Source organism: Ascaphus truei, chromosome 4 (genome assembly GCF_040206685.1).
Source record: "Ascaphus truei isolate aAscTru1 chromosome 4, aAscTru1.hap1, whole genome shotgun sequence".
NCBI classification, from domain to species: domain Eukaryota; kingdom Metazoa; phylum Chordata; class Amphibia; order Anura; family Ascaphidae; genus Ascaphus; species Ascaphus truei.
Window position 1 is genome coordinate 238,140,343 of NC_134486.1, and position 27,479 is coordinate 238,167,821.

At 44.5% G+C, this 27,479-nt stretch overlaps 1 protein-coding gene across 1 annotated transcript in view; it reads left to right on the plus strand.

The window, feature by feature from the left end:
• Positions 1-27,479, plus strand: part of LOC142492360 (kinesin-like protein KIF28) — an 84,504-nt gene that overhangs the window by 25,477 nt on the left and 31,548 nt on the right. Inside the window, exons 9-13 of the mRNA XM_075595007.1 lie at positions 9,425-9,546; positions 10,420-10,510; positions 11,641-11,695; positions 12,841-12,964; positions 13,945-14,089. Coding sequence (XP_075451122.1) covers positions 9,425-9,546; positions 10,420-10,510; positions 11,641-11,695; positions 12,841-12,964; positions 13,945-14,089 — 537 coding nt within the window. The remainder of the gene's footprint in view (positions 1-9,424; positions 9,547-10,419; positions 10,511-11,640; positions 11,696-12,840; positions 12,965-13,944; positions 14,090-27,479) is intronic.

Below are 27,479 nucleotides of genomic sequence, written 5' to 3' on the forward strand. Positions count from 1 at the left end.
TGGTTTGCATTAATCTCTTGCTGGGCTATTAGCAGCTGTTGCTGGGCTGCATTCGTCTGCTGCTGGTTTGCATTAATTTCTTGCTGGGCTATTAACAGCTGTTGCTGGATTTCATTCGCGTCTTTCTGGGCAGCGACATTGCGTACCAGCGCACCCACCACGTCTTCCATCTTGTTTGCAGAGGATGAAAAAAAACTTTTTTTTTTTTTTTTTTTCAAAGTTCTTCAACCCGCAGACCCCCTAGTGCTCTGCCCGCATTCTCCACCATATGTGACAAACGGCTTACTCCGGGGCTCCGTCGTTTGTCCGGGACTGTTTAGAACACGGTCTTTTAGGGTAGGTTAAATGATGAGGCGTCACGTACTGTTCCTTTAAACAGGCTATGCCTGGTTTATTCAGTCCCAGGCACTGAGACTGCCACAGTGCATACAACAGAAAACAGATCAAAACAAAAGCTGCTCACCTGAGCGATAACTTAACTTAGATATCCCTGACTCAGGGTTGGAAGTGGCTTTTCCACTTCCAACAACAAAACACGGTACTTTTGCAGTCTTACACAAATGAACAGAAAGATTGAACCTGTTTGGGGAAGAGGCTTCTCCCCTCTGTAGTTCAGCAGCCTTCCAGCCTCCTGGCTCTTGTGGGGGAGACCAGAGCAAACAGGAAATCGGTCTTTCATACCTGATTCCTAATTAGCATGACAGGTGACAGAAATCAGGCAGCAGACAAACTCTGGTCTGGATCTCTCATCCCTCAGTTCCAGCGCTTGCCAAACTGTGGGATGGAGTGTATGTATTATAAGGCTGCACTCCCAGGCCAAACAGGATAGAAACTGTCTAGTATCCTGGGAGCCCTATATACGGAATTTATTACCATCCCCTGGTTTCTGTCACAGTGTGTAAATGTCGATCTAGAAATAAAAGCCAGGCGTGAATGACTAGTTTCCTGAACCCCTTAACCAGTGTCTGGACGTCCCCGCTTCACAATATCTAAAGCAGCAATCCCGCCTGGGATCTTACCTGATCCGCAGTCCCTCAATGTCCAGGTACCCTCATTCCCGCAATGTTAGGTGTTCCCTACCTGTCTTCTGGGTTAGGGGGGGTTCCGATGTCTTCTGTGTGAAGCTTGAGTCAGATCTAGAAGAAAGCAGTATAGGTTATTTTGGTGTATTATAGGGCAGTTAAGATATATAGGGTAAATAAGAGATCCAGAAACAGAGTGTGAGACAGACACAGGGAGAGGGTGAGAGAGAGAGAGGGGGTTTGAGAGAGATAGGGGGTGGAGAGAGAGAGAGGGGGTGTGAGAGAGAGAGGGTGTGGGGGAGAGAGAGAGGGTGTGGGGGAGAGAGAGAGGGTGTGGGGGAGACTGAGAGGGTGTGGGGGAGACTGAGAGGGTGTGGGGGAGACTGAGAGGGTGTGGGGGAGACTGAGAGGGTGTGGGGGAGACTGAGAGGGTGTGGGGGAGACTGAGAGGGTGTGGGGGAGACTGAGAGGGTGTGGGGGAGACTGAGAGGGTGTGGGGGAGACTGAGAGAGGGTGTGGGGGAGAGAGAGGGTGTGAGAGAGAGAGGGTGTGAGAGAGAGAGAGGTTGTGAGAGAGAGAGAGGGTGTGAGAGAGAGAGGGTATGAGAGATAGAGGGTTTGAGAGGGTGCGAGAGAGAGGGGGCGAGAGAGAGAGGGTGACAGGGGTGGGGTGACTGGGGTAACTGGGTGACTGGGTGGGGTGACGGGGGTAACTGGGTGGGGTGATGTGGTGATTGGGTGGGGTGACTGGTTGACTGGGGTGACTGGGTGGGGTGGCGGGGTGACTGGGTGGGGTGGCGGGGTGACTGGTTGACTGGGTGGGGTGACTGGTTGACTGGGTGGGGTGACTGGTTGACTGGGTGGGGTGACGGGGTGACTGGGTGGGGTGACGGGGTGACTGGGTGGGGTGACTGGGTGGGTGCTGGGGTGACTGGGTGGGGTGACGGGGTGGGGTGATGGGGTGACTGGGTTGGGGTGGTGGGGTGACTGGGTTGGGGTGGTGGGGTGACTGGGGTGGGGTGGTGGGGTGACTGGGGTGGGGTGGTGGGGTGACTGGGTGGGGTGACACTTCTGGTATCCTACACACACACACACGCACGCACGCACACCCATGCATACACATACACTCTCCCATGCATGCATGCACAGACACACACACACTCTCCCATACACACACACACACACACACACACACACACACACACACACACACACACACACACACACACACACACACACACACACACACACACACACACACACACACACACACACACACACACTCTCTCATACATGCATGCATACACATACACACACACACACAACTCTCCTATACATGCATGCATACACACACATACATACACACACACACACACTCTCCCATACATGCATGCATACACACACACACACACACACACACACACACACACACACACACACACACACACACACACTCTCCCATACATGCATGCATACACACACACTCTCCCATACACACACACACGACAGGGGGAAAAGAGGAAAGGCCGCGCGACCGAGCACCACCACCACCACCACCACCACCACCACCACCACTGCCCCGCTCGCCCCCCCCGCGACCATCTCCCTCCCTGCGCAGACAGCCACGGGACCGCGGGGAAGCGGAGACCAAGGAGGTAAGAGGGGAACACCCCCGCTACCATCTCCCACCCCGCGCGGGGATCTGGGAAGCGGGAAGTGGCGCATGAAGCCGGGAAAACACCCACTACCATCACCCGTCCCGTGCTGGTATCGCGGGAAGCCGGGGTACGCGGGGACACCCCCCACTACCATCACCCGCCCTCGCTGGTATCGCGGGAAGCCGGGGTAAGCGGGGAACACCCCACTACCATCACCCGCCCCGCGCGGGGACCGGGGAAAGCTGGAAGTGGCGCGGGAACCTGGGGGGAATAAGGGGGGGACACCTCCGCCCCGCGCGGATAAGCGGGGGCCGGAGAGAGAAGGCGGAACACCCTCGCTACCATCTGCAGCCACGCACGGGTATTGGGGGGGGGATGCGGGGAGTAAGGGGGAACTGCAGGAGGCAGGGAAGGAGCAGAGGGGATGGAGGATTGGAGAGTACTTACTCTAGTACTCTCCAACAGATCTCTGGCCAGAAAAAATGGCCGCTCGTTGGGGGCTGGCTCATATAGAGCCAATCAGCAGTCAGGTAGGGGGAGTTATTTATTTATTTATTTTTTCAGCGCGAGCAGGGAAAATTCAGCGAGAGCGGGGAAATTTAAAAAAACAAGCACGTGTTCTGCTTGGGCCAATATTTACTCGCCTGGGGGTTAAATCCACCCGCCCCGGGCGTGTAAATGTATAGGATTGTATATATATATATATATATATATATATATATATATATATATATATATATATATGACTAATTTAGCAACATTACTAACGTTTCGCTGGGAGTCGAATTTAGGAAATTTCGGGGGGAAACTATTAACATTTTGTGAATGCATTTTTGACAGTTTTATACAGCTCTTCTTAGTATCTTGTAAACATTTTTGTTTATAACATAAAACAGTAGTTTATTAGCAGTTCATTAGGTTTAGAGTAGCAATTTTTTCAGATTAGTGCTCCACTTTCTATTATTTCCACAGATATGAGCCACTATATAGTTCCTACCAGAGGTATGTGGTGTGTTGGACATTGGTTTTGCTTTCTTCAATTTTCATGATATTTGTTATTGTGCTTCTTGTAGTTAAACATTTAAGAATAAATGTGAAAAGGAAAAACACTCTAAAACTGGTTAAATGAGTGGTGAGAAAATACTCTGACATTCATTCAAAGCAAGAGCTTCCAGGCAGGTTCAGAGCAGTACTGTCATATTGGGACAGGGAAGTACTGGCATCGTTGATCGGAGTAGTACTACTGTAGCATAGTGGATCGGAGCAGTACTACCATAGTGGGTCGGAGCAGTACTGTCATAGTGGGTCAGAGCAGTACTGGCATAGTGAGCCAGAGCAGTACTGGCATAGTGAGTGAAGGAAAATCCGTTATTTCCTTCCCCTGGCTTCAGAACCAAAAGGAACCTATTCTCTGTAGAGAAAACTGAAGCCTTGTGACTGGACACAATCTGCACCGTTTGCAGCAGACTTCCCCGGAGAAGTTTTCACGCCCTGCAACTGTTATCTTTGATCTTTGATGAACCTTATCAGGCCTGGGAGACGAACAAAATGAAACGTAACGCACGCCAGGTTTCAAATCCTTTGTCTCTATTTATTACTCATAGGGTAATGATTTTTATACAGAAAGAAAAAAGATATTGGTTAGAGGCGTAACATAGGTGTGTCTTGGGCGTATACTAGGTGTGTCTTGGGCGTAGCTTTGATTAGAGGCGTGATTTAGGGGCAGGACATATTAGTGGCGTGACTTTTGAGACGTGTTTATTTTCAATACAAGCAATTGTCTAAATACATAGCTTATTCATTGTCTGTTATCAAAAGAGACCTTGAGTCTTAGCAACTTTATTTCACTACCTTGCTTCTTGCAGAGAACCATTCTATTATATTCTACTAAAACACCAGGAAATTGACATCACAAAAGTATCTAGTAATATCCTGACCAGGAACAAAGGAAATGCAATTTAGCAGAGAAACTGAGTGCATTTATGAATTATATTTCAGCAAAAAGGCTGACTACAGAATCTTAACTAGTTATGACCATACAAAATGGAAGCTTAACATGAGTGCAGACTCTGGCTTGACATACTGGTCCTAACAGTGAGCCAGAGCAGTACTGGCATAGTGAGCCAGAGCAGTACTGGCATAGTGGATCGGAGCAGTACTGGCATAGTGGATCGGAGCAGTACTGGCATAGTGGGTTGGAGCAGTACTGTCAGTGAGATGAAGCAGTACCGGCATAGTGGATCGGAGCAATACTGGCATAGTGGATCGGAGCAATACTGGCATAGTGGATCGGAGCAGTACTGGCATAGTGGTTCGGAGCAGTACTGGCATAGTGGATCGGAGCAGTACTGGCATAGTGGTTCGGAGCAGTACTGGCATAGTGGATCGGAGCAGTACTGGCATAGTGGTTCGGAGCAGTACTGGCATAGTGGATCGGAGCAGTACTGGCATAGTGGTTCGGAGCAGTACTGGCATAGTGGATCGGAGCAGTACTGGCATAGTGGTTCGGAGCAGTACTGGCATAGTGGTTCGGAGCAGTACTGGCATAGTGGTTCGGAGCAGTACTGGCATAGTGGTTCGGAGCAGTACTGGCATAGTGGTTCGGAGCAGTACTGGCATAGTGGTTCGGAGCAGTACTGGCATAGTGGTTCGGAGCAGTACTGGCATAGTGGTTCGGAGCAGTACTGGCATAGTGGTTCGGAGCAGTACTGGCATAGTGGATCGGAGCAGTACTGGCATAGTGGTTCGGAGCATTACTGGCATAGTGGGTCGGAGCAGTACTGGCATAGTGGATCGGAGCAGTACTGGCATAGTGGATCGGAGCAGTACTGGCATAGTGGATCGGAGCAGTACTGGCATAGTGGATCGGAGCAGTACTGGCATAGTGGATCGGAGCAGTACTGGCATAGTGGATCGGAGCATTACTGGCATAGTGGGTTGGAGCAATACTGGCATAGTGGTTCGGAGCAGTACTGGCATAGTGGATCGGAGCAGTACTGGCCTAGTGGGTCGGAGCAGTACTGGCATAGTGGTTCGGAGCAGTACTGGCATAGTGGTTCGGAGCAGTACTGGCATAGTGGATCGGAGCAGTACTGGCATAGTGGTTCGGAGCAGTACTGGCATAGTGGTTCGGAGCAGTACTGGCATAGTGGGTTGGAGCAGTACTGTCATAGTGGTTCGGAGCAGTACTGGCATAGTGGATCGGAGCAGTACTGGCATAGTGGATCGGCGCAGTACTGGCATAGTGGTTCGGAGCAGTACTGGCATAGTGGATCGGAGCAGTACTGGTATAGTGGGTTGGAGCAGTACTGGCATAGTGGTTCCGAGCAGTACTGGCATAGTGGGTTGGAGCAGTACTGTCATAGTGGTTCGGAGCAGTACTGGCATAGTGGATCTTAGCAGTACTGGCATAGTGGGTTGGGGCAGTACTGTCATAGTGGTTCGGAGCAGTACTAGCATAGTGGATCGGAGCAGTACTGGCATAGTGGATCGGAGCAGTACTGGCATAGTGAATCAAAGAAGTATTAGCATAGTGAGTTGGAGCAGTACTGTCATAGTGGTTCGGAGAAGTACTGGCATAGTGGTTAGGAGCAGTACTGGCATAGTGGTTCGGAGCAGTACTGGCATAGTGGTTCGGAGCAGTACTGGCATAGTGGTTCGGAGCAGTACTAGCATAGTGGATCGGAGCAGTACTGGCACAGTGGTTCGGAGCAGTACTAGCATAGTGGATCGGAGCAGTACTAGCATAGTGGATCAGAGCAGTACTGTCATAGTGGTTCGGAGCAGTACTGGCATAGTGGTTCGGAGCAGTACTGGCATAGTGGGTCGGAGCAGTACTGTCATAGTGGTTCGGAGCAGTACTAGCATAGTGGATCGGAGCAGTACTGGCACAGTGGTTCGGAGCAGTACTGGCACAGTGGTTCGGAGCAGTACTAGCATAGTGGATCGGAGCAGTACTAGCATAGTGAATCAGAGAAGTATTAGCATAGTGGGTTGGAGCAGTACTGTCAGTGAGTCGGAGCAGTATTGGCATTGTGGGTCGGAGCAGTACTGGCATAGTGGGTCGGAGCAGTACTGGCATAGTGAATCGGGAAAGTACTGGCATAGTGGATCGGAGCAGTACTGTCATAGTGAATCGGGAAAGTACTAGCATAGTGGATCGGAGCAGTACTGGCATAGTGGATCAGAGCAGTACTGGAATAGTGGATCGGAGCAGTACTGTTATAGTGGATTGGAGCAGTACTGGCATAGTGGATCAGAGCAGTACTGGCATAGTGGATCGGAGCAGTACTGTCATAGTGGTTCTGCAGTGTCACAGTGGTTCTAAGGAAACGGAAACAAAAAACAGCGCAAAACGCAACTAGTGAAATAAATAAAATATTATTATATATTAAAAATAGGGATAAATATTCTGCGTACATCAAGAAGCTAGAACATAAACATTGAGTGTGCACAGCACACGAGTTACCACTCGGCAGGTGAGGATTTAGGAGTCAGGAACTGGTTTCTCTGGCAAACGTCTCGGGTTACAGCTGTGGGATTCTTCCTTCACATGGACACCCGGACACGGAATTGCAGCCTCTGTAGAAACTTTCCCTCTGGTCATGTGGAACACGAAATGTCCAAAGTTCTTTAGCCTAGAGTCACACGGCGAAAGTCCCCAGATCGAGCAGTGAGGGGGACTCAAACCATCCAAAATGCTCTCAGACCGGCACAGCCACAGACGGGAGCGGACTCTCTCACAGCAGTGTCTCCGGCTCGAGACACTGCCGCTCCGTCGCGGTGCGCTGTAGAATGACGTCACAGTCGCGGTTCTCGGCAACCAAAACACAGGGATGGGAAATAATCTCTAGAATGCCCAATGTTTAGGAAATAGCAACAAAAAGCCTACTACACATAGGTAAAGATTAAATCCTACGCGTTTTGTAGTATAACACTACTTCATCAGGGAATAAAAAATATCATTTCCCAGAGGCATTATATACCTCTCATACACACCCCATTGGTCAACTAATTAGCAAAAAACTACCAATCACACGGGTAGTGCAGCAGTCAGAATGACCGGAGAAATTAAGGTTAACAATAAAACAACAACTTTATTCATATTAACAATGAAACTTAAAATACAAAGCAACATTAAAAAACAGTTTAAAATTAATCTGCAATAAAAGAAACACATTATTAGCATATATCCAAAACTAGCATAAAAATATCAACACAGATAGAAAAAAGGGAATATCCCATATTCGGAGGGTTTTAACCCTATCACCTCCCCTCCTATTACACGGTATTTGCTGAATTCCCTTAAAAGTTAAACTTGAGGGATCTTTATTGTGGTTATTACACTACGAAACGCGTAGGATTTAATCTTTACCTATGTGTAGTAGGCTTTTTGTTGCTATTTCCTAAACATTGGGCATTCTAGAGATTATTTCCCATCCCTGTGTTTTGGTTGCCGAGAACCGCGACTGTGACGTCATTCTACAGCGCACCGCGACGGAGCGGCAGTGTCTCGAGCCGGAGACACTGCTGTGAGAGAGTCCGCTCCCGTCTGTGGCTGTGCCGGTCTGAGAGCATTTTGGATGGTTTCAGTCCCCCTCACTGCTCGATCTGGGGACTTTCGCCGTGTGACTCTAGGCTAAAGAACTTTTGGACATTTCGTGTTCCACATGACCAGAGGGAAAGTTTCTACAGAGGCTGCAATTCCGTGTCCGGGTGTCCATGTGAAGGAAGAATCCCACAGCTGTTACCCGAGACGTTTGCCAGAGAAACCAGTTCCTGACTCCTAAATCCTCACCTGCCGAGTGGTAACTCGTGTGCTGTGCACACTCAATGTTTATGTTCTAGCTTCTTGATGTACGCAGAATATTTATCCCTATTTTTAATATATAATAATATTTTACTTATTTCACTATTTGCGTTTTGCGCTGTTTTTTGTTTCCGTTTCCTTAGTGCTTAGGGGGGTGCCGAGCCACCCCCTGGTTTATAGCTGCAGACGCCTTTATTTACCACACTTCACGGTTATGTATAAATTTTTGTATATCACACTGTGGTACTATGTGGTTTAACTATTTAGTTTAAACTAGAAGGGTATTTGTTATTACACAATTCTATTTGATCACTGTTTATCACTATTAGAGGTTTTTTAGTTGCGCACTTTATTCTATCCACTCACAGTGGTTCTGCCTTGGTAGAATAGCAAAGGACTTGGCTATACTGCATAGGCATTCATGCAGCCATCTCTGGTTCTTTGGTCTGCATTGCAGCTTCCAAAGGGCAAACATATACGTTGTTATTGCAGAACAGCTGAAGCAAAATCAGATATAGTGATTTGAACATGATCAAAAGAATGTTAAGTGGCATTGTACTCACAAGCAAAACAATGGTTTAAACACGAGGATTTGGAAGCCTACATTTGAAAATGAACAGCTAATGTATTTCTTTATTACAAATGTTACACAAAATGTTTTATGCTTTTTGAATGCAAATCCATGGTATGTTGCCTAATGGCATTGTAGCTTCAAGCTGCACTTGGCTCCAATGTTTGCATACAGAGTTAAGTGGTTTTCACACTGTGGTCTTCTGAGGGGCTTATATTATTTAAAAAAAACTTGTTTCACATGAAAGCTTCCATTGGATTATCATATTTGTTGCACACGCACTGAAATAAGATACCACTTGCTCATGTGTGCTACTGTATGTGGAAACACTACTATTTTGCAATTGTATTTGCATTTGTTTTCAGAGGAGCTGCACTGTTTGCTCAAAGAGAATGAGCTGCGTATCCAGACGATGCAGATGACTTGGGAGCATCAGCTGCAGGAGGCCCGGAAGGAATGGGAGCAGCAGTTTGCTGCAATCACACAGGTGCATGTTCTAGAATGTGCAAAGCTGCTTTCAGCCCGCTGACAAACAATCTATCGCTGCATCGGCTTCTACGGGCTCGCACCATCCAGGTTGTTCTAAATAGTCCACTTTTGAGGAGTCAAATGTTATGAGGGGGATATCTGTGTTTTCTGCCATGAGGAAATAATAATGAACAGTATAAGATTTATTTCTGGTGTCTTTAAAAGATGCCCATCATTGTCATTTTTTTTTTTTTTTAAAGCTGCTTTATAGCTTTTAACTTGACCATCACATCCTTGGACTTGCTGCTGCTTTATATGTAACGGATGAGGATTCCACAGAGACTAAATATATTCTCCAATTTCCACGTGCTTTCTTGGTATGGATGCTCTGGTTTTTACTGGGCAAAGGGGCTAGTCCTTGTTGTACAGACTTGCAGTACTCTCCTGACTATACTCTTTCTGTATCAAATGATACTCAGACTACCAGTCATCCCAGCTGCAAAGTAGATGTACAGTATACCATGTATACTTCCCATACAGTACATTAACTACTCCAGTGGAAACTTTGAAGTTACAGCTATCCACAGCTTGAGCTTATTTTATGGTTGGTCCTGAATCTTTTATAACCAGTTGTATAGAATAAGTGTAGCAGTGTTAACCCTAGGAGATTATGTACCTTTTATAGTTTGCGATACATGCAATCGGTCAATATGTGAATTATACCTGGATAAACACTTACTACAGAAGAAATGACCTACCTTTTAATTATTGTTTCTTTTAGCATTAGTATGTCGTATTAGTTACAACAACTCGTAATCTGTGTGTGGCTTGTTGATGTAGCCTGCGTGTTTGCTATTCAGCGGATATGCTACATGTCCAATCTCTTTTCCAGGAAAGACACATGATGCAGTCGTACCCTTACCTCTTGAACATTAATGTGGACCCGCAGCTTTCTGGAGTACTTAAACACTTCATACAGGATGGTACAGCGTGTCCTACTCTCTTTCCTTTCGGGGGGTTATTTATTACTAAAGTCTCTCAACTGCACCAGATTTATTAAAGGAAAATCTCCAATTGCTTTCCATGGGATTACTTTTCTTTGATAAGTCTGTTTGTGCACTGGTGTTGCCACAATTTTGTCTCCAGGAGATGTAAGTAAATAGAACCCTTTGTCTGCATATAAGACTCAGACTCACACGTATAAATATAAAATGAGAACCATTCTCTGGAAAATGTGGGGTTTTTTTGCATTCCGCAATAAGTACTACATCATAATTTTAACAACACTACCATTAAAAGTCCTTTTCACTGAGATGCATATATTTCATTTTTGTGAACAAATCCATAGTTATGCCCTTTAGAAATGGCAGATTGTGATATTTTTTTTTGTTGCAAAAGCTATGAATTTGCACAAAGTAAGCATTTTTGTTTAGAGTCACACACGGAACAGCAAAAAAGACACAGATGCATTAAGGTCCATTAGATCAGGACAAGTGACGTTACCTAAAACAGTAATGGACATTATTTTCCAAGTTGATCGTATATCTACAAATCTAATTATATGGAAAAATAACGTCCGCTGTATATCTCATTTGCATAGGCTTAATGTCATTGCATCTTACCTAAAGGCGGTGTTGCTCCCATCCAGACTTTCAAATATCAGGAGAGAGGGGCCTATTTTTGTCAAGTACCAAGTGACTTGTATGCTGTACAGTACATCCCCAAACACTCCTTTATAGAACATGTGGAGAAGATTTTACTGTAGTTCTATTCATTTGAATGGAGCTAATATATTTTTCAGCACCGGGATGAAGTTTTCAGAGCATATTACTTATAGGCCATACTCTTTACCTCAGCCACTGCCTATACTTTCTTGGAAGTTTTTTGGGTGTGTTCTATAATTAGGCTATTTCTGAGCAATTTGGTAAAGTCCAGTTATATCAAAGTGAAGCAGTGAACACCTCTATGGATTCACTTCTAAGCCTAATGGCATTGATTTTAAATTATAATTTCAAATTACATATTGTAGTCATAAAATAGGAGCTATAGAGACACAGAAGCACAGAACGTCCACTGTAAAACATTTGAGCTATAAATACGTCTCTTCTTTCAGGATCATCTGACGTTGGCCAGGCAGCTTCAAATTCAATAACCCTAAGAGGCTTAGGGTATGTACGAGTCTATGCAAAATGTGTATAACATCTTCAAAAGTGTTATATCTATTAGGGAAGACTGTAAATATACATGAAAGATTTTCACAGTGAAATCATAATGTGATCTTAGTACTGACCATAATTTAGCAATAATAACAAAAGCCCCTATTTACTTGAAATCACCAAACATTTATAAATTCAAACTCATTGATCTACTAAGAAAACTTTTTGGGAATTGATAATATGTTGCTTTAAGTATATGTAGCCCTCTTTCCCTATGCCTAAGGGAACAACACGGGCAACTATGCGTGCTGCTGTACCTTTCTGCTCACAGGAGGCCTGAGCCTCCGCCTCTGGGAGCCTCGGGTGAGCTCTTTTCCCTTGCGTGCAGCGCCTCCACCTATGAGGGATCCCAGCGTGGGCGGGATAACCCCTCACAGGAACCGATACACAGTAATAAGTAATACACCACAATGTATATAACTAAGCTTTACTGTACACACATACTGACACAGATAACATACAATAACCAGTACCCACAGTATAACCCCAGTGACCCAACACATGGTGGTTCCCCCAAAGTACTGAGGGTGCAGTGGCACCAATAACACCTGGTGTCCTGTCCCAGTAATCCCACCCAAATGTGAGGTAGCGCTAACCCCTGTAGATGTAGGTGCATGTTGGGTACCTGCCTTGGTACTCCAGTACCCAGGTGCTGCTTGTAATCCAGTCCCTCCCTCTAAGGATTCTGAGACATGTAGTCCCGCTGCTGCATATGCGGAGCCAAAGCCAAAATGGCCACCTGACTCCTTACTGCACATGCGCGCCTCGCCACTCTGCGCATGCGTGACTCACAAAATGGCCACCACCATCTCCCGATCGCGCGAAGCTCCGGGTGATAGCTGGGCAGATCCCCGCACCGGAGGCAGGGTAGGGGACTCGGCTACATCTAAGCAAATTAATCCAGGTTTACCATGTATCAAAAGCATTGGTTCTACTGAAAAGCTACAGAGAAGGGATGTGAGTAAACATTATTAAACAGGAACATGTTGAAGTTAATTACTGAAGATTATTTAATGGATCTTGTTTAAGTGCTCCAATATACATTTCCAATGCTGTTGAATGCTTCTGTCACAACGCTGTTTTGTGTTTCCTCCTAGTATTTTGCCCAAGCATGCCATTTTTATCAACACTGAGAATAAGGTGGTTGTTAAACCTTATGGTAAAGCAAAAGTCATTGTTAACGGCGTGCCTATTGTTATGAACACCAAGCTGCAGCATCTGGTAGGTAATGTGGTCTAATTGTCCGACAAACTATATTAAAAGCCTGCAGTGTCAGTCACATACTGTTCTATCTGCCGCAAATGGGAATTTTGTTTGCACTCGATGCAAACTTTTTGCAGACATTGTCCCATTTGCTTCCAGGGAGACCCACAATGCATTTCAGAGCATTACAGGCCATCTGACCACAAAGGGGATAATGTTTACTCATACTGTAATTACAATTGTGAAGCCTGAGCTAAGACAAAAAAAAATAGCACTCAAAATAATACATATCAGGCATAGTGTGCTGCCTGAGTCATGCAACTCCTTCCATAATTTGCCCTTTTGCTCATGTCGCTTGTTGGTGGAAGTGATGAAATAGCAACCAGCCACTATACTGTATATTACTTTGATGCATTGATTTCAGGATGTGCATATACTTGTTCCATTTGAGCTTGATCCCTTTATATTTGTCAGTCTGCTCAAAACTAAACTGAGACATTCCTTTTTTTTATTGTGTGAGGCAATGTTTTTGATATATATTTCATGTTATGGGACAAAATATGATCAAACTACATTATGGGACTGGTTCTATATTTGCCACAACGGTGGATCGGGCCATTTTTCGGAAAATTGATATGAAGCAAGTGGCTTGGCATGTAAGGCACTTGTCTCTGAAGTGGAAGATCCAATCTTGGAACATGGCGCATGCGTTTTGTAACCTTGGGTCCTCCTCTTTGGCTGGGGGCTTGAGTAGTGATGGAACTAGGGATTGACGGGACCCAGTGAAAACTTTTTTCTGACCCTGTCCCCTTAAGCCATGGCTCCAGAATTCATAGAGGTTTACCAAACGACAAGCAAGGAAAGAACCCATTATTGACTGGCACCTACAGAACTGCACTGGCTATTGTTCTACCACTGGTGGAGGGTAAATACATTTTTATTCCCTGCATGTAGATGTTTCATAGAGTTGCCCATGCCCACCTCTCTCATCTGTTTAGGATCGTATTGTCCTGGGATCCAACAGCGGTTATCTTTACATCGGATTTCCTGTTGAGCGTGGCACTGATGATACCAGCCGCTTCGACCATGACTTCTTTCAGGCTGAACTGGCAGCAGCTGAAGGCTTTAGTGTGGATAAACTGGGTACGTATGAAGTTGGCCCATCACGCTGCAGTCGTTTAAGGATCATCAAAATGGCGTCCTAACACAAGCCCTGTAGGACCTCTTCAACCCCTTTGCTGCCAGAGAAGGTAGCAGTAGCAATGCATTGCAGACAGACCCTGCTGACAGAGTTAAACAAAAGAGCACATTTCCTTGCACACAATTGCTTTTTTATTGTTTTTTTCACATGGGAATTTCTTTGCAATGTCGTGGTAGATGGAGCCAGGCATTACAAGTGGGGGGGGTGGGGGGGCTTTTTTATTCCTTTTTCTTCTCTGGATGCTTTGAAGGAACAAGGGGGTTATTGGAACAGTAATGTTGTACACAATCTATCCCCTCTTCTTTAACTGTGCACCAGCTTGTTTCACTCTCTCACTCTCCCACCTAATTATAAGTAACTAACTATAACGAGCAGTATGTGTGGTGTTTTCTGTAATATGTGTTACAATGCTTTGACAGTGCTCCCAACACCCTCCCCACCCCCCTCTCCCGCCTCTCTCCACTGTTAGAATGATTGATATTTCTACACAGGTAACTTTCTATACCCTGGTAATTGGAGAGGGGGAGATAAAATCAATGGTATTAGCAAGCGTGAGTCATATTGGATATATGAACTTAAAACGCTATCCCCTAACGGTCTGAATATTGAATTCGATCTAGCTGCATTTTTGGTTAAATTGTGAGGGTTTTTCATGTGACACCTTGTAGTTGTGTCCTCTTTTGCTACTTGTTGTTTATTGGTATTGGTATTCTTCCATGTTTTGAGTCTCTTGCTATGTGTAATCCTATGAATGTTCCCCTTGTGCACTGTTCCTTTAAGAGCAGGTGTTTTATTCATTTATTATTTATTTTTCATTTTTCATGTATTTGTATTTTTTATTTTTTTGTTTATGTATGTTATATTTCACGGTAATAGTCTGCTGGTATATGATTGTATTTTAATGTTGTGTTTTAAGCTAATATGCTAATTAGTGTTTCAGTATAAATATACTGCCACTTTTTTATTTCCCATCATGACCCTGACGAAGTGACTGATGTCACGAAACGCGTAGGGTGGACTATTCTTTGGCAGAGACTAGTTGGCTTCCTCTCCTGTTAGCCTGTTTTCCCTTCCCCCCGTGGCCCTGACTGTCTGAGTGCTTGGCACTCGCGAGCTCCCCTCCCCTGTCCCGGCTCACTACGGTGACGTCACTCACTATCGCGAGACCTTCTGTCTGCGTGACTGTCCAAGTGAGGCCTTCGGCGGCATTGAGCTCTGGCGGTTCTCTACCTAAGAGCTGATGCGCGGTTGAGGACAAGTGTGGCGGCTGGCAGTGTGGAGCCACAGGTGTTGTGCTTCCCGGCGGTGCAGAAGCCTCTGGACGGTCGAGTTGGAACATCTTCTCCCCAGGCCTCGGCGGGTTAAGTGCGATTGTGCTACAGGCCTATATACAACAGCATTGCTGTAAGTAGGGTTTCATTTTTAGCCCCACTGGATGCCATCGCTTCATTAGTGTTTCTTGCCCAACAAGCATATGTTTGTTGTTTTTATGTTTACATTTTAATCATTATATTAAATTGCTGTCTTATATTGCATACTGTATCAGTGATTTGTTGTTTGTATTTAGTTGCACTATGATCTTTTTTTCTCTTTTTTTCTCTTTTTTTCTCTTTTATGTTATTGTCATACATGTTTGTTTGTCTGAGATTACATTGAGGACACTTCCATGGAACTCATCCCAACCTTTTGAATTGGACTACATTTGGTCAGATTTTTTATTATTTTTTTAGGCGCCGGTTTATTTGTTTTAATTGTGTTCTTTGGTTTGTGTCACATATTTTTCCTGGCAGCCTTCACTTCTATATTTCAGGGGTGCATTTATATATATTAGTTGTCTAATTGCCACTAATTTTTGTAATTTTATTGCAATAGCGCTGTTCCCACTGCCCTTCCCTTTTATATAATTTATCACGCCATTTGGCATTATTTATTCACTCAAATCACGTTTCACGTTTGATATTGGATTTTCAGTTTATCACTTTTTTTTTCCCCAAACTTTTTTATTAGGCAGATATAAAATGTACATACAAGGAATGATATGCATAGCCTAATACAGAAACATTTTTGTATTTTTTGGGGGGGGAAAGGATGGCAAAACCTGTTGCCCGAGAAAGAGGGGGGGAGGTGAGAAAGAGAGAGGACAGAGTGGGAGGGGGAGGGGGGGAGAGTGTCTACCCTGGTCTCTGGTGTCCCTTTTGGACGAACTTCATAGAGGTACTAATTGTCAAATGCTTCCTTATCCATAATGCCTTATCTCCTTGTTTCTTCCTTAGTGAGCTTGACTCGTTCTATATGATTATCCATGGTTCCCAGATTTTATAGAAAGCTATCGTTTTTTGCTTAAGGTGCGCGGTTAGCTTCTCCATAAGCATTACTTCATTTATCCTGTTTTTTAGTTTAGTCATGGAGGGTGGGGGCACTTTCTTCCAGGAGGCCGTAACCACACATCTCGCCGCTGTGAGGATGAAGGAGACCAATTTCCTCACTGGACGGTCAATTTTTTCCATTGGCCTGGCCAGTAGGTAGGTCAGTGGATCAATAGGTAGGTCGAGGCTAGTAACCTCTTTTAATAGAATTTGGACCCTTTCCCAATACTTCTTAATTTCCGGACACGTCCACCAGATGTGGGCCATGTCACCCTTTTGTCCACAGCCTCTCCAACATAAATCAGAAGCCAGAGGGTAGATTTGTTTTAGCCTCACTGGAGTGAGGTACCAGTAGAACATTATTTTGTAAATGTTTTCTTTGGTTGTGGTGCATATGGAAGTTCCTGAGGCTACTTCCCAAATGTCTTCCCAATCCTCTCTGTTGATAAATAAATTCAGGTCCGCAGCCCATTTTTTGCATGTAGTCATGAGTCGGAGGGTCCGCTGATGTTTCCAATTCTGTATAAATTTTTGATATTAGCCCTTTTTGTTGAGAGCTATCTCTACATAGTCTCTCGAATTTAGTGAGAGGGGGAAATTCTGGATTCGGGGATATCTTCTGGGCAAAGTGTTTAATTTGGAGATATTTGAATGTGTCCAATTGTGGTATATCATATTTAGTACGTAAATTTTGGTAGCTCAAGAGTTTCCCCAGGCTCAGAATGTCTCCGATCACCTTGATCCCCTTTGATTTGAATTGTTCGTATAATTTGGAAGCGCATCCGGGGGGGAATTTGGGGTTATTAAAAATTGGTGTGAGTTGTGAGCTGGGGGACGCAAGTCTGTACTTAGTCTTGGCTTTAAGCCAGACTTCCCAGTTATGGCTCATCGCTCCCAGTTTGAATTTGTTGAGATGCATATCTCCCCTATTCAGGCTCCATAGGCACGCTTGCAGAGAAGGCATTTTGGCATAGTGTGACTCTATTTTGAGCCAGCATCATTGTTCAGGGTCAGCGTTCCATACGGCTGCTTGTTTAAGTTGAGCTGCCTGGTAATATTTGGAGATGTCAGGGACACCCATACCTCCCCTCGCTCTAGATGCCAACAGTACCGACCTGGCTACCCTGGGTCTTTTGCCCTGCCAAATGAAATTGAAGAATCTGTTTTGGATGTTCTTTAGTTCAGAACCAGGAACGTGGACCAGGAGAGTTTGAAAAAAATATAATAATCTAGGGAGTATGTTCATCTTTATCGATATCATTCTTCTGATCCAAGAAATCTGGTAACCTTCCCATTTATCCAGGTCTCTCCTGATTTTGCCAAACAAAGCCGGGTAATTATACTGATATAGGGATTGGTAGTTCTTTGATACATTCACTCCCAAATATTTAATGTATGAAGAACTCCATCTATAACTGAAATTCAATTTGAGCAATTTCACTTCTGATTCTGAAAGACTAAGGTTAAGGGCTTCAGACTTATCACTATTTATCTTGTATCCAGATATTTTGCCGAAATCTCCTAGTTCCCTTTGAAGGTTAGGAAGGGAAGTTTGGGGTCTGGATAATGACAAGATAATATCGTCCGCAAAAAGCAAGATCTTGTAATTTGTTTTTCCTATTTCTATGCCTTGGATATTTATATTGTTTCGTATTTTTGACGCCAGAGGCTCGATAGTGAGTGCAAAGAGGAGGGGGATAGTGGGCAACCCTATCTCGTCCCATTTTTGATTTGGAATCTTTCGGTGTTCCCACCTGGCAATCTTACGAGGGCCGATGGATTTTGGTATAGGGCGCGGACCCCTGTTAGATACAGTAGGATTCGTTAAAGCCAAATTTTTCCATTGTGGTATTGAGAAATAGCCAATCAATTTTATCAAATGCCTTCTCTGCATCTAAGCTCAGAAGCATTGCCTTGGTGCCTGTGAGGTGTACATGATCAATTATATTGATTATTTTACGAGTATTGTCCGAGGCTTGACGCCCCGAGACAAACCCCACTTGGTCCAGATTTATTAACCTAGGTAGTATTGGATTTAGCCTGTTAGCCAGGATCTTGCTATAAAGTTTAAGATCGTTATTCAGGAGGGAAATTGGTCTGTAACTCCCACATTGCATAGGGTCTTTCCCTTCCTTATGTATAATAGCAATGTTTGCCAGTGACATTGACGAGGGAATTGGGTTTCCCTCCATGAATGAGTTAAACATATTCAGTAGATGTGTGGACAGTATGAGTAAAAACTTTTTATAATAGGCATTAGTGAACCCGTCTGGGCCAGGGGCTTTGGAGGTTTTCAGTGTTTTCACCACTGCTGTCAATTCTGCTTTTGAAATTTTGGAGTTAAGGGCGGAGTTTTCTTAGTCTGTTAGTGTGGGAAGGTTGCAATCATCAAGGTATTTTGTGATTACCTCTAATCTATTGGGCTCTGGATCGCTACCCTGTGTCTTTAGATTATATAATTTGGTATAGAATTTGGTGAATTCTTCGGCTATTTTTCTTTCGTTATATATTACCTCACCAGACGTATTCTTGATCGCCGTTATGTGGGATCTTTTTTGCACTCCTCTTAACTTGCTAGCCAGAAGTTTGTCGGCCTTGTTGCCTTTATCGTAATATTTTTGGTTAGTCCATTTAAGGGCTTTTTCGAAATTTTCCAATTGAATTTGTTTAAGCTCAGTTCTATTAGTAGTCAGATGTTTATATATTTTTTTTGAGGGGTTTGCTTTATGTTGTTTTTCCAAATCGAGAATTTTGTCTATTAATATTTTTGTCCTCTCCATTTTAACTTTCTTTTTGTGGGAGGCAATTGAGATTATTTTACCTCTAATTGTGGCCTTATGTGCTTCCCACAAAATTGTTGGGGATGACACTAAACCACAATTAATATTGAAATACTCCTTGAGGGCTTTTTTTGATTTCTTTCTCTACTTTGATATCATTTAATAGGGAGTCATTCAATTTCCAATTGTAAGTGACCGTTTTTGTAAATGGTATTGAAAGTGTCAAGGTAACTGGGGCATGGTCCGACCAAGTTATCGGTCCGATGTCCAAGTTAGTGCGGCCTCTAGAATGTTCTTGGTAGCAAGAAAATAGTCGATACATGAGTACGTCTGGTAAGGGGGGGAGTAATAGGTGAAGTCCTTCTGTCCTTGGTGGTGGATTCTCCATATATCCATGAGAGAGAACGCTTTAATTATTCCTTTAAATTTTTTCCCAGTTCTATGTGATTGAGCGGAGGGCAAGCAGCCCAGGTTGAATGATTTATCTTCAATGGGGTTTAATACCATATTTAGGTCTCCTCCTAATATTATTGAGGACAAGTATTCAGGGTCCACCCCTTCTAATACTTTTTTTAAGAACACGGTTTGGTTTTTATTAGGTGCATAAAGGTTGATCAGAGCGACCGGTGAGCCACCCAGAGATCCATACACCACTAGAAATCTACCCTCTGGGTCCGTTGTTATTTTTGTTAGATTGAATGGAGTGCCTTGGCGAATTAAAATTGGGAACGCATTTTGAAAGTTTTGGGCGGATCCTGGGACGTGGTGCGTCTCCTGGAGGAATACAATATCTCCCCTTAAGCTCTTCAGTTCTTGAAGAGCTAGCCTCCTCTTCCGATTATTTTGTAAACCTTTTACGTTCAGAGAGACCAGTTTGATAGCTGATTGGTTAGCCATGGGGTTTGCTTTTAATGTGTTTGTCTGTTCTTAGGAAGGGTATTAGCACTGTCAAGATGCTCGTGGAGGTGAGTCTTACTTGACCGACCAGGGCCAGGGGGGTAGGTGCAGGAGAGGGGAAGGAGGGGGGAGGAGTGGCGAATTAAAATTGCTACTCTTTTTTTACTGCTAAATGACGAGTAATAACTCATTGGGAATGCATTTTGGGGGAGGGGAGGAGTGGGGGGTGTGGTGGGGGAGGGGAGGAGGGGGGGTGGGGGAGGGGGGGTGGGGTTGGGGGAGGGGGCTGAGGCAGGGGGGGTGGGGTGAGGGAGGGGGAGTGGGGTGAGGGAGGAGGTGTGGGGGGAGGAGGGGTGGGGGAGGCTTAGGGAGGCTCATCCATGGATTGAAGGCCTAGGGAGCAGGATTCACATACATTTTCAGCCATTTAAAACATTTCTTGATAGTACCTTTCAATATATCAGGTTAAGATGGTGCAAAAACATATATGGATGCAGTGTTAACAATTGGTTTCCACAGTATATCGTCATGTTTTATGGATACATATGAGATAAGTGTAAGTGAACAGCAACCTGCATCTTTAAATTACTGCTGCATTTTCATGCCCATAGCAGGGTACAGTAGTTAGTAGACACATGGTGACATTCTATGGTTCTAACCTCTGAGGGATGGGGGACAAGGGAGGGTGGGGGGGGGAACCGGGGACATGGGATTGAGGTGGGGGGGGAGATGGAGAGGGGGGGGAGATGAGGGGCAGGGAGCAGGGGGACCGAGTTTGTACATCCTGTGTTCCCTGTACATGTGCACGCATCTACAGACAGTGTGTACAACTTCAACATTGTGGCAACCATAGTCCTGAATGTAAACATTGGCAAAATCTGGTCCAGATTTTAAACATGAGCCCTGGATCTAAGCTTGGGGCTTTCGCCTCAGGATTGCTTGGGGGTCCAGGGCCTCTACTCAGGTTCACCTTTAATGGGCCTTGGGCCAAGCGCGGGGGGGGGGGAGTCCCTGGATCGCCGACGGCGGGGCATAAAGCAGTGATAGTCCCCTGTCTAACAAACCCTGCGATGCATCCGCTCCTGAGACTGGCGCTTTGGTTCGGCTCTCTCTCCGGGGTGGTGAGACGGTCCTTGTGTGCAGATCTGGCTACCAGGTGAAGTCTTCGCTCAAGCGGGCCCTCCACCCACCCAAAAGAAAAACCCAACGTCAGGGGTCCAACGGGGCTCCCGCTTCTTTCAACAGGCGTGCTGGTGCAGTTGGTTGCAGGAACAAAGAGGGCTGCATCTCCGGGGTCCGTGGGTCGGCAAGAGCCAGAGCATCTAGGCAGTTAGTGGCATCTCCATTCTTTCAAGTCGAGTCTCATCGGGGACAGCAGATGGCTATCTATTTTGATTCTGATGATGGGCGGCTATTCTCGCAGACGCCCGTTCTGGGCCTCCTCTGTTCTCACTGGGGCCGTGGTTCGGCAGTTCGGTCGACCATGATGGAGGGGGAGTCAGGCCCAACGCATGGGCAAACGGGTCCATATCCTCTGGGTGGCGTATAGTCAGGAATCTTCCCCCCTTGCTGGCAATCAATTTAAAAGGGAACCCCCAGCGGTATTTTATCGCTTTCTCCTGCATTAGAGTTGTAAGGGGCTTCAGTTCCTTGCAGCGGATGATGGTTAGCCGCGAAAGATCGTTGAACATCAGCAGGGTTACTTCATGGAAAACTATAGATTCCCTCTCTCTGCAGGCCGCTATGATCCTTTCTTTAGCAGAGAAGCTATGCATCCTCACGATGATATCGAGTGTGCGTTTCGGATCATCTGATTTTGGCCCCAGGGCTCTGTCAATCTCGAGGTTCTTTTCAGCTAAATCTCCGCAAATCATAGTGAATAGTTCGATTAGGTAAGGTCTGATATTCTCTTGTGGTATTGTTTCAGGGACATTATGAACGCGCAAATTCTGCCGTCTGTCTCTGTTTTCTTGGTCTTCTAGACCTTCTTTGAGGGTTAGTATCTCCTCTCCTAACCGTATGATTTCTTCCTCTGCTGCAGTCTGCCTTGTGAGGGAATCCTCCATTTTATTTTCCGTCTCCGTTGCTCTCGTCGTCAGGCTCGCATTATCTTACCTGATATCCCTGATGGCCTCTTTGATATCCGCCTGTAAGGATATGTGTAGTTTGGAGTGCATTGCACTAAAGAGCTCCTCCATGTATGCTCTGGTAATTGGTTCCTCAGACCCCGGGCTCGCGCTTAGTTGCTGCCGGGTGTCTGCAGTCAGCGCTGCATCACGTGCTCTAGCGCCATCTTGTTTTTCACCCGACTCCTCAGTTCTCTTCTGAGGCGGCGAGAAGTATCTAGAGACCCCTGGGGTTGCCTCTTTTTTATGCTTAGACATTCTCTGTCGTTAAGTCTATTCTGCGAGCCAAATTTGGTGATGATTTTCGGGCCAGAAGGGTGTTATTCAGTGGTTAAATGCTGGCGGGGCTGCAAAGCTCCATGTTTACCCAGCCATACTTGGAGACGACATTATATTATATTTTTTAATTCTTTGCTTTGGGGTTTCATGTCTGTTTGCTGTGGACACTTGTTGGGAGGGAGGGGTGGGGGGGGGCGCGCCCACTGGTACCTTCACTCTTGGCCGAAGTTGCTCTTAGGTGGGTCGGGTGTGAGGGATAGGGGGGGGGGACAGACTCACTTCTGCCAGCTCTCCTTAAGTGTGCAGACTTATATGACCTCTGCTCCAGGTTTCCCCAGCCCAGCTATTATGCAGTGGCTGCCCTCCCTCTCTCCCACACTTGTTGGGTCAGTTGTTTTTGGTTGCTGTCATGCTGCCCCCCCCCCCCCCCCCGTTTCCTCTCCTACCTCGCCGTTCAGGCTGAGTGCCGCCGCTGCAGGGCTCCTTCAGTTCCGTCCGGCGGCCATCTTGAAAATGTCGGCTGCAGGGGCTCTGGGACTCCGGCTCTCCCGAGCGCTTTGCCGCCATGGGGCCTCACGAGGTGCGGGTTAGTCTCCCCCGCTCGTGGGGCACTTTTTTGCCACTTTTGGGGAGATTTGAGGGGTATTATTGGTCGTTTTTAAACTGGAGCCGCACGGAGCTCTCTGGCTGTGCGGCATCCCAGTTCGGCTGCTGGCCACGCCCCCCTTCAGTTTATCACTTTATAGTTAGTGATTACTTTCAGTGTTTAGTGCCTTGATCTGCACCATCACTCTGTCATAATAAAAAGAATTCACAGGACCAGTGAAAATAACAACGTATTCATTTTACACAACAGTACACTGTATTAGGTTAACTGTTTTTACTTTTGAGGAAGGCGATTACATTGATAACATGTTATTTTGCCCCTTTAAATAGTACATTAATTCCCAATCCTCTACTAACTCTTGCATTAAGCTCAAGATGTCTATGGTTTAGCCCTTTTGTATCTAAAGCCCTCTTCCGCCTGAAACCTTTCTTGCTTACTTCCCCACACTGGAACAAGGAAAAACCCGGGCGCTCAGTCCAAAATGTATAACAGGGGAAATATAACAAGATGTTTACAACCTTGAAAACATATACAAGGGTCCCCTCAGTTTCGTCGTCTCTTCCTGTGGCTTTGACACCAATAGGATCTATCCAGGATCCTTGTTGGTACAGGGATACAGAAAGAAAGGGGGAGCACAGGTTGAGGAATTTTACTATGGTGTATATGACCTCTAATAGATGATGGTGGGGGTAATAAATAAAATAGAAACACACTTACACGGCCTTGTGTAAATGCTTTCACAACAAGGTTTCTTTGCGGTCTTCTTTTCTTTGTCTCTGCTGGAGTGGTTTACTTTCTGCTCAGGTCCGGATCTCTTCTTGGATTCGCCGAGAGCTTTCAGTTGGGATATCCCCCTCAGAGCAAACAGATATATAAACAAATATTTTAGGGAAAATACATGTGGTAGTGATAAGTCTCAGACTGTGATAAATAAATAAAAAGCAGCAAAAACTGCAGTCACTCACACGGGCAAGTGTGAGTGCAATCCTGGGGGAAGGTATCTTTTCTTACATATATGGTCTCAATGTTTTGTGTCCTTGAGACATGGAGAGATGGTGGGGGTGGAAATATAAAAATGAAGGTTTAGGGTAATACTCACACGGCCTCGTGTGAGCAAGCACACATAAAAATATCTTTGTATTCTTCTTAGGACTTCAGTGCTAGTTTCCAAGTATAAGAAGAATAGCAGGTAGCCCCTCCATGATGGTGGTACAAAACAAGGTAAAGTCTTAGATGGAATAGACTGCAAGTAGCTTTATTAAACCATTAAAACACTTAAAAAACACTAAAATACACTTAATTAAAAGGTGTAAAAATAAAGAAAGATACAGCCAGTCCTTAGGATATTGATCGTAGGGCGCGTGGTGCCCAGCTAATGTTATTTTGCCCCTTTAAATAGTACAGTATTTCCCAATCCTCTACTAACTCTTGCATTAAGCTCAAGATGTCCATGATTTAGCCCTTTTGTATCTAAAGCCCTCTTCCGCCTGAAACCTTTCTTGCTTACTTCCCCACACATCTGGAATGCCCTTTACCTAAATACCCACCAAGTACTCTCTCCACCTTTGAGACCCGTCTCAAAATTCACCTCTTTAATTTCAGTACATAGCTCACAGTACTTCCCTGTTGCAAATGCACTTACCATAACCCCTTCGAACTGTCTCTGCAAATTTTTCCTACATTCCACTTAGACTCGGGGAAGGGACTCCATTTCCTAATGTGTACTTTTATGTTTGACGAGCGTATTGCCATTATGTATTACATCTCATGTTACTGTATGTTGGATGGATGGCACAATACAAATAGAGAGATATGTATATATGTGCATACATTATCTTAACTTGAAACTAAGACAGAGAGAGGTGTACTCCTGCTACAGTTGTAAACTAATAAGGGGATAATATCTGGAGGTGGGGTGCATAGGGAAGTGGTTAAATGACATAAATTCAGAGAGAGAAGACTTCCAAAGAGTGACCGCAAACCTCGAGTAGAGTATGTAGCTACTAGAAGCCCAACCTCAGCGCTATACCCCTAATAATGTGAGATACACTTGCATGAAATACAGTACAAGTGATATGAAATTAATACAAATACAAATGATAATACTTAAATAAATAACAGTGAGATAAATGACCACCTCCAAAGATTTGGAAGTCCTGCAGCCAGGAGGTCACGAGGATTGTTCAGATCCTTTGTTGCTCCTTAGCGAAAAAAGATTGTCCTCCCGGCGCTGTTCTTCCTCAATCGGTGCTCAGTGAAATATATTAAAAAACAAAAGAAAACAGTGTATAGAGGCACACTTTGTGCTTGTTCAATGTTTTCCTTTGGTTAATACCCCACTGATTATATAATCACAATGACAGTAGACCAATGCTCATAATTAGACTATTGTTATTTTAAGACACCAAACAGGAGAAATACTTTGAGGGTATAGTATATTGGTAGAAGATCACCTGAAGTGTGAAAAGTGAATAAATGCACCCTTTATGTAGTGAATGTAAATGCAGACAATAATCTGGATTTATAAAAAAACTCACACTGTACAGATGTTCTGAGACGTAATTACCAATTGATGGTGGATGGATACAATTAGTATGAAGTGGTCCCAGTGATATTAAAAGAGAAAAAGAAAGAAAAACATAGTACAGATCCACACAAAAATAAAAAGTTAATAAAACATATAAAACAGACACCAGGAGTGCGTCTCACAATGTAATTTATCCTTTAAACGCTTTATATAATAATGAACCTGGTTGTAGATTGCCTGGATGGTTCCTTCAGTTGAGTTCCTCCGGTGTGCTGTCTCTTCAGTTCAGCCTCCACCGCGGGGCTCCAACTGATGATGCCGTTGGCGTTAACGTGGAGTCTGTGTAATGCGGAGTCAGCAGGGGAAAGGGACTCTTCCTGGTCTCCCCCCGCTCTGCTCGACGTGATGGTGTCACACGCACCGTCTCTAATCCTGCCCGACCAATCATTTTGATTTCTGAGGCCATGAGATTATAATCCGTAATGAATGGGATTTTAGAATTAAATTTATCCATGTCATTATCTTTCCATTCTCTTTTTGTTTTTATTAATTCTTCTCTATTGACTTTTTCTACTTTTTCACGTGCACTAGATATATGGCCTTTCCTGTACTTCCTATAAATTAATTTAGTTGATAATTCATCTGCCTGTTCTTGAAATACCTAATTTTGTGAGCATTTCCTCTTAGAAATGTAGTTGATAATTCATCTGCCTGTTCTTGAAATACCTAATTTTGTGAGCATTTCCTCTTAGAAATGTAGTTGATAATTCATCTGCCTGTTCTTGAAATACCTAATTTTGTGAGCATTTCCTCTTAGAAATTGCCCTAGAGGTATATTACGGATCCAACTAGGATCGTGATGGCTGGTTGCCAAGAGATAATTGTTCGCATCAACATCCCTACAGTATATGTTTTTGTGTGAACATCACCTCTTTCTACAAAGATGTTTAAATCCAGAAAATTAACTTACCTTGCATCGTTTACAGAAGTGAACTGCAGGTTTAAGGGATTCAGATTAATATACTCAATGAATCTGGCCAAATCCTGTAACGTGCCATCCCAAATAAGTAACATACCATCTATGAAATGGCACCAGAGCACCAGATTTGCACCAAAGGGATTGCGGGACCAGATATAATCCTCCTCCCACATTCCCATAAAGATGTTAGTGTGACTTGGTGCGAACCTGGTTCCCATCGCCATTCCACAGACCTGTAGGAAATAACTTCCCTCGAAGCAGAAGTAGTTGTGCTCCAAAATATAGAGAAAGGCATCCAAGAAAAAGTCTATATGATCTCTTGGTAATTCTTGATCTTGCTCGAGTATTCTCTAGATGGCTATACGACCTAATTGGTGCTCTATAACAGTATATAGAGATGTTACATCACAAGTTCCCCAAATCTATTGGGGTTGCCATTGAATATCTTTAATTATCTCTAGCATGTGAGTTGTATCTCTAAGATATGATGGTAGTTTAGAGACATATTTCTGTAGAAAAAAAATCAATATATTGAAAAAAGTTCGAAGTCAATGATTTGAGCCCTGAAACTATGGGTCTACTTGGGGGGGGTGTAATGTTTTTATGTACCTTTGGTATAAAGTAGAATATTGGCACCAACGGATCCTTAGAATCTAAAAAAATCATATTTTTTATCTGTCAATGTTCCACTGTCCAAACTGAGCTTTGCATATTACCTAACATTCTATCTCAACATAAACAGAGTTACATACGGTGACCTAGAGGTTAGAA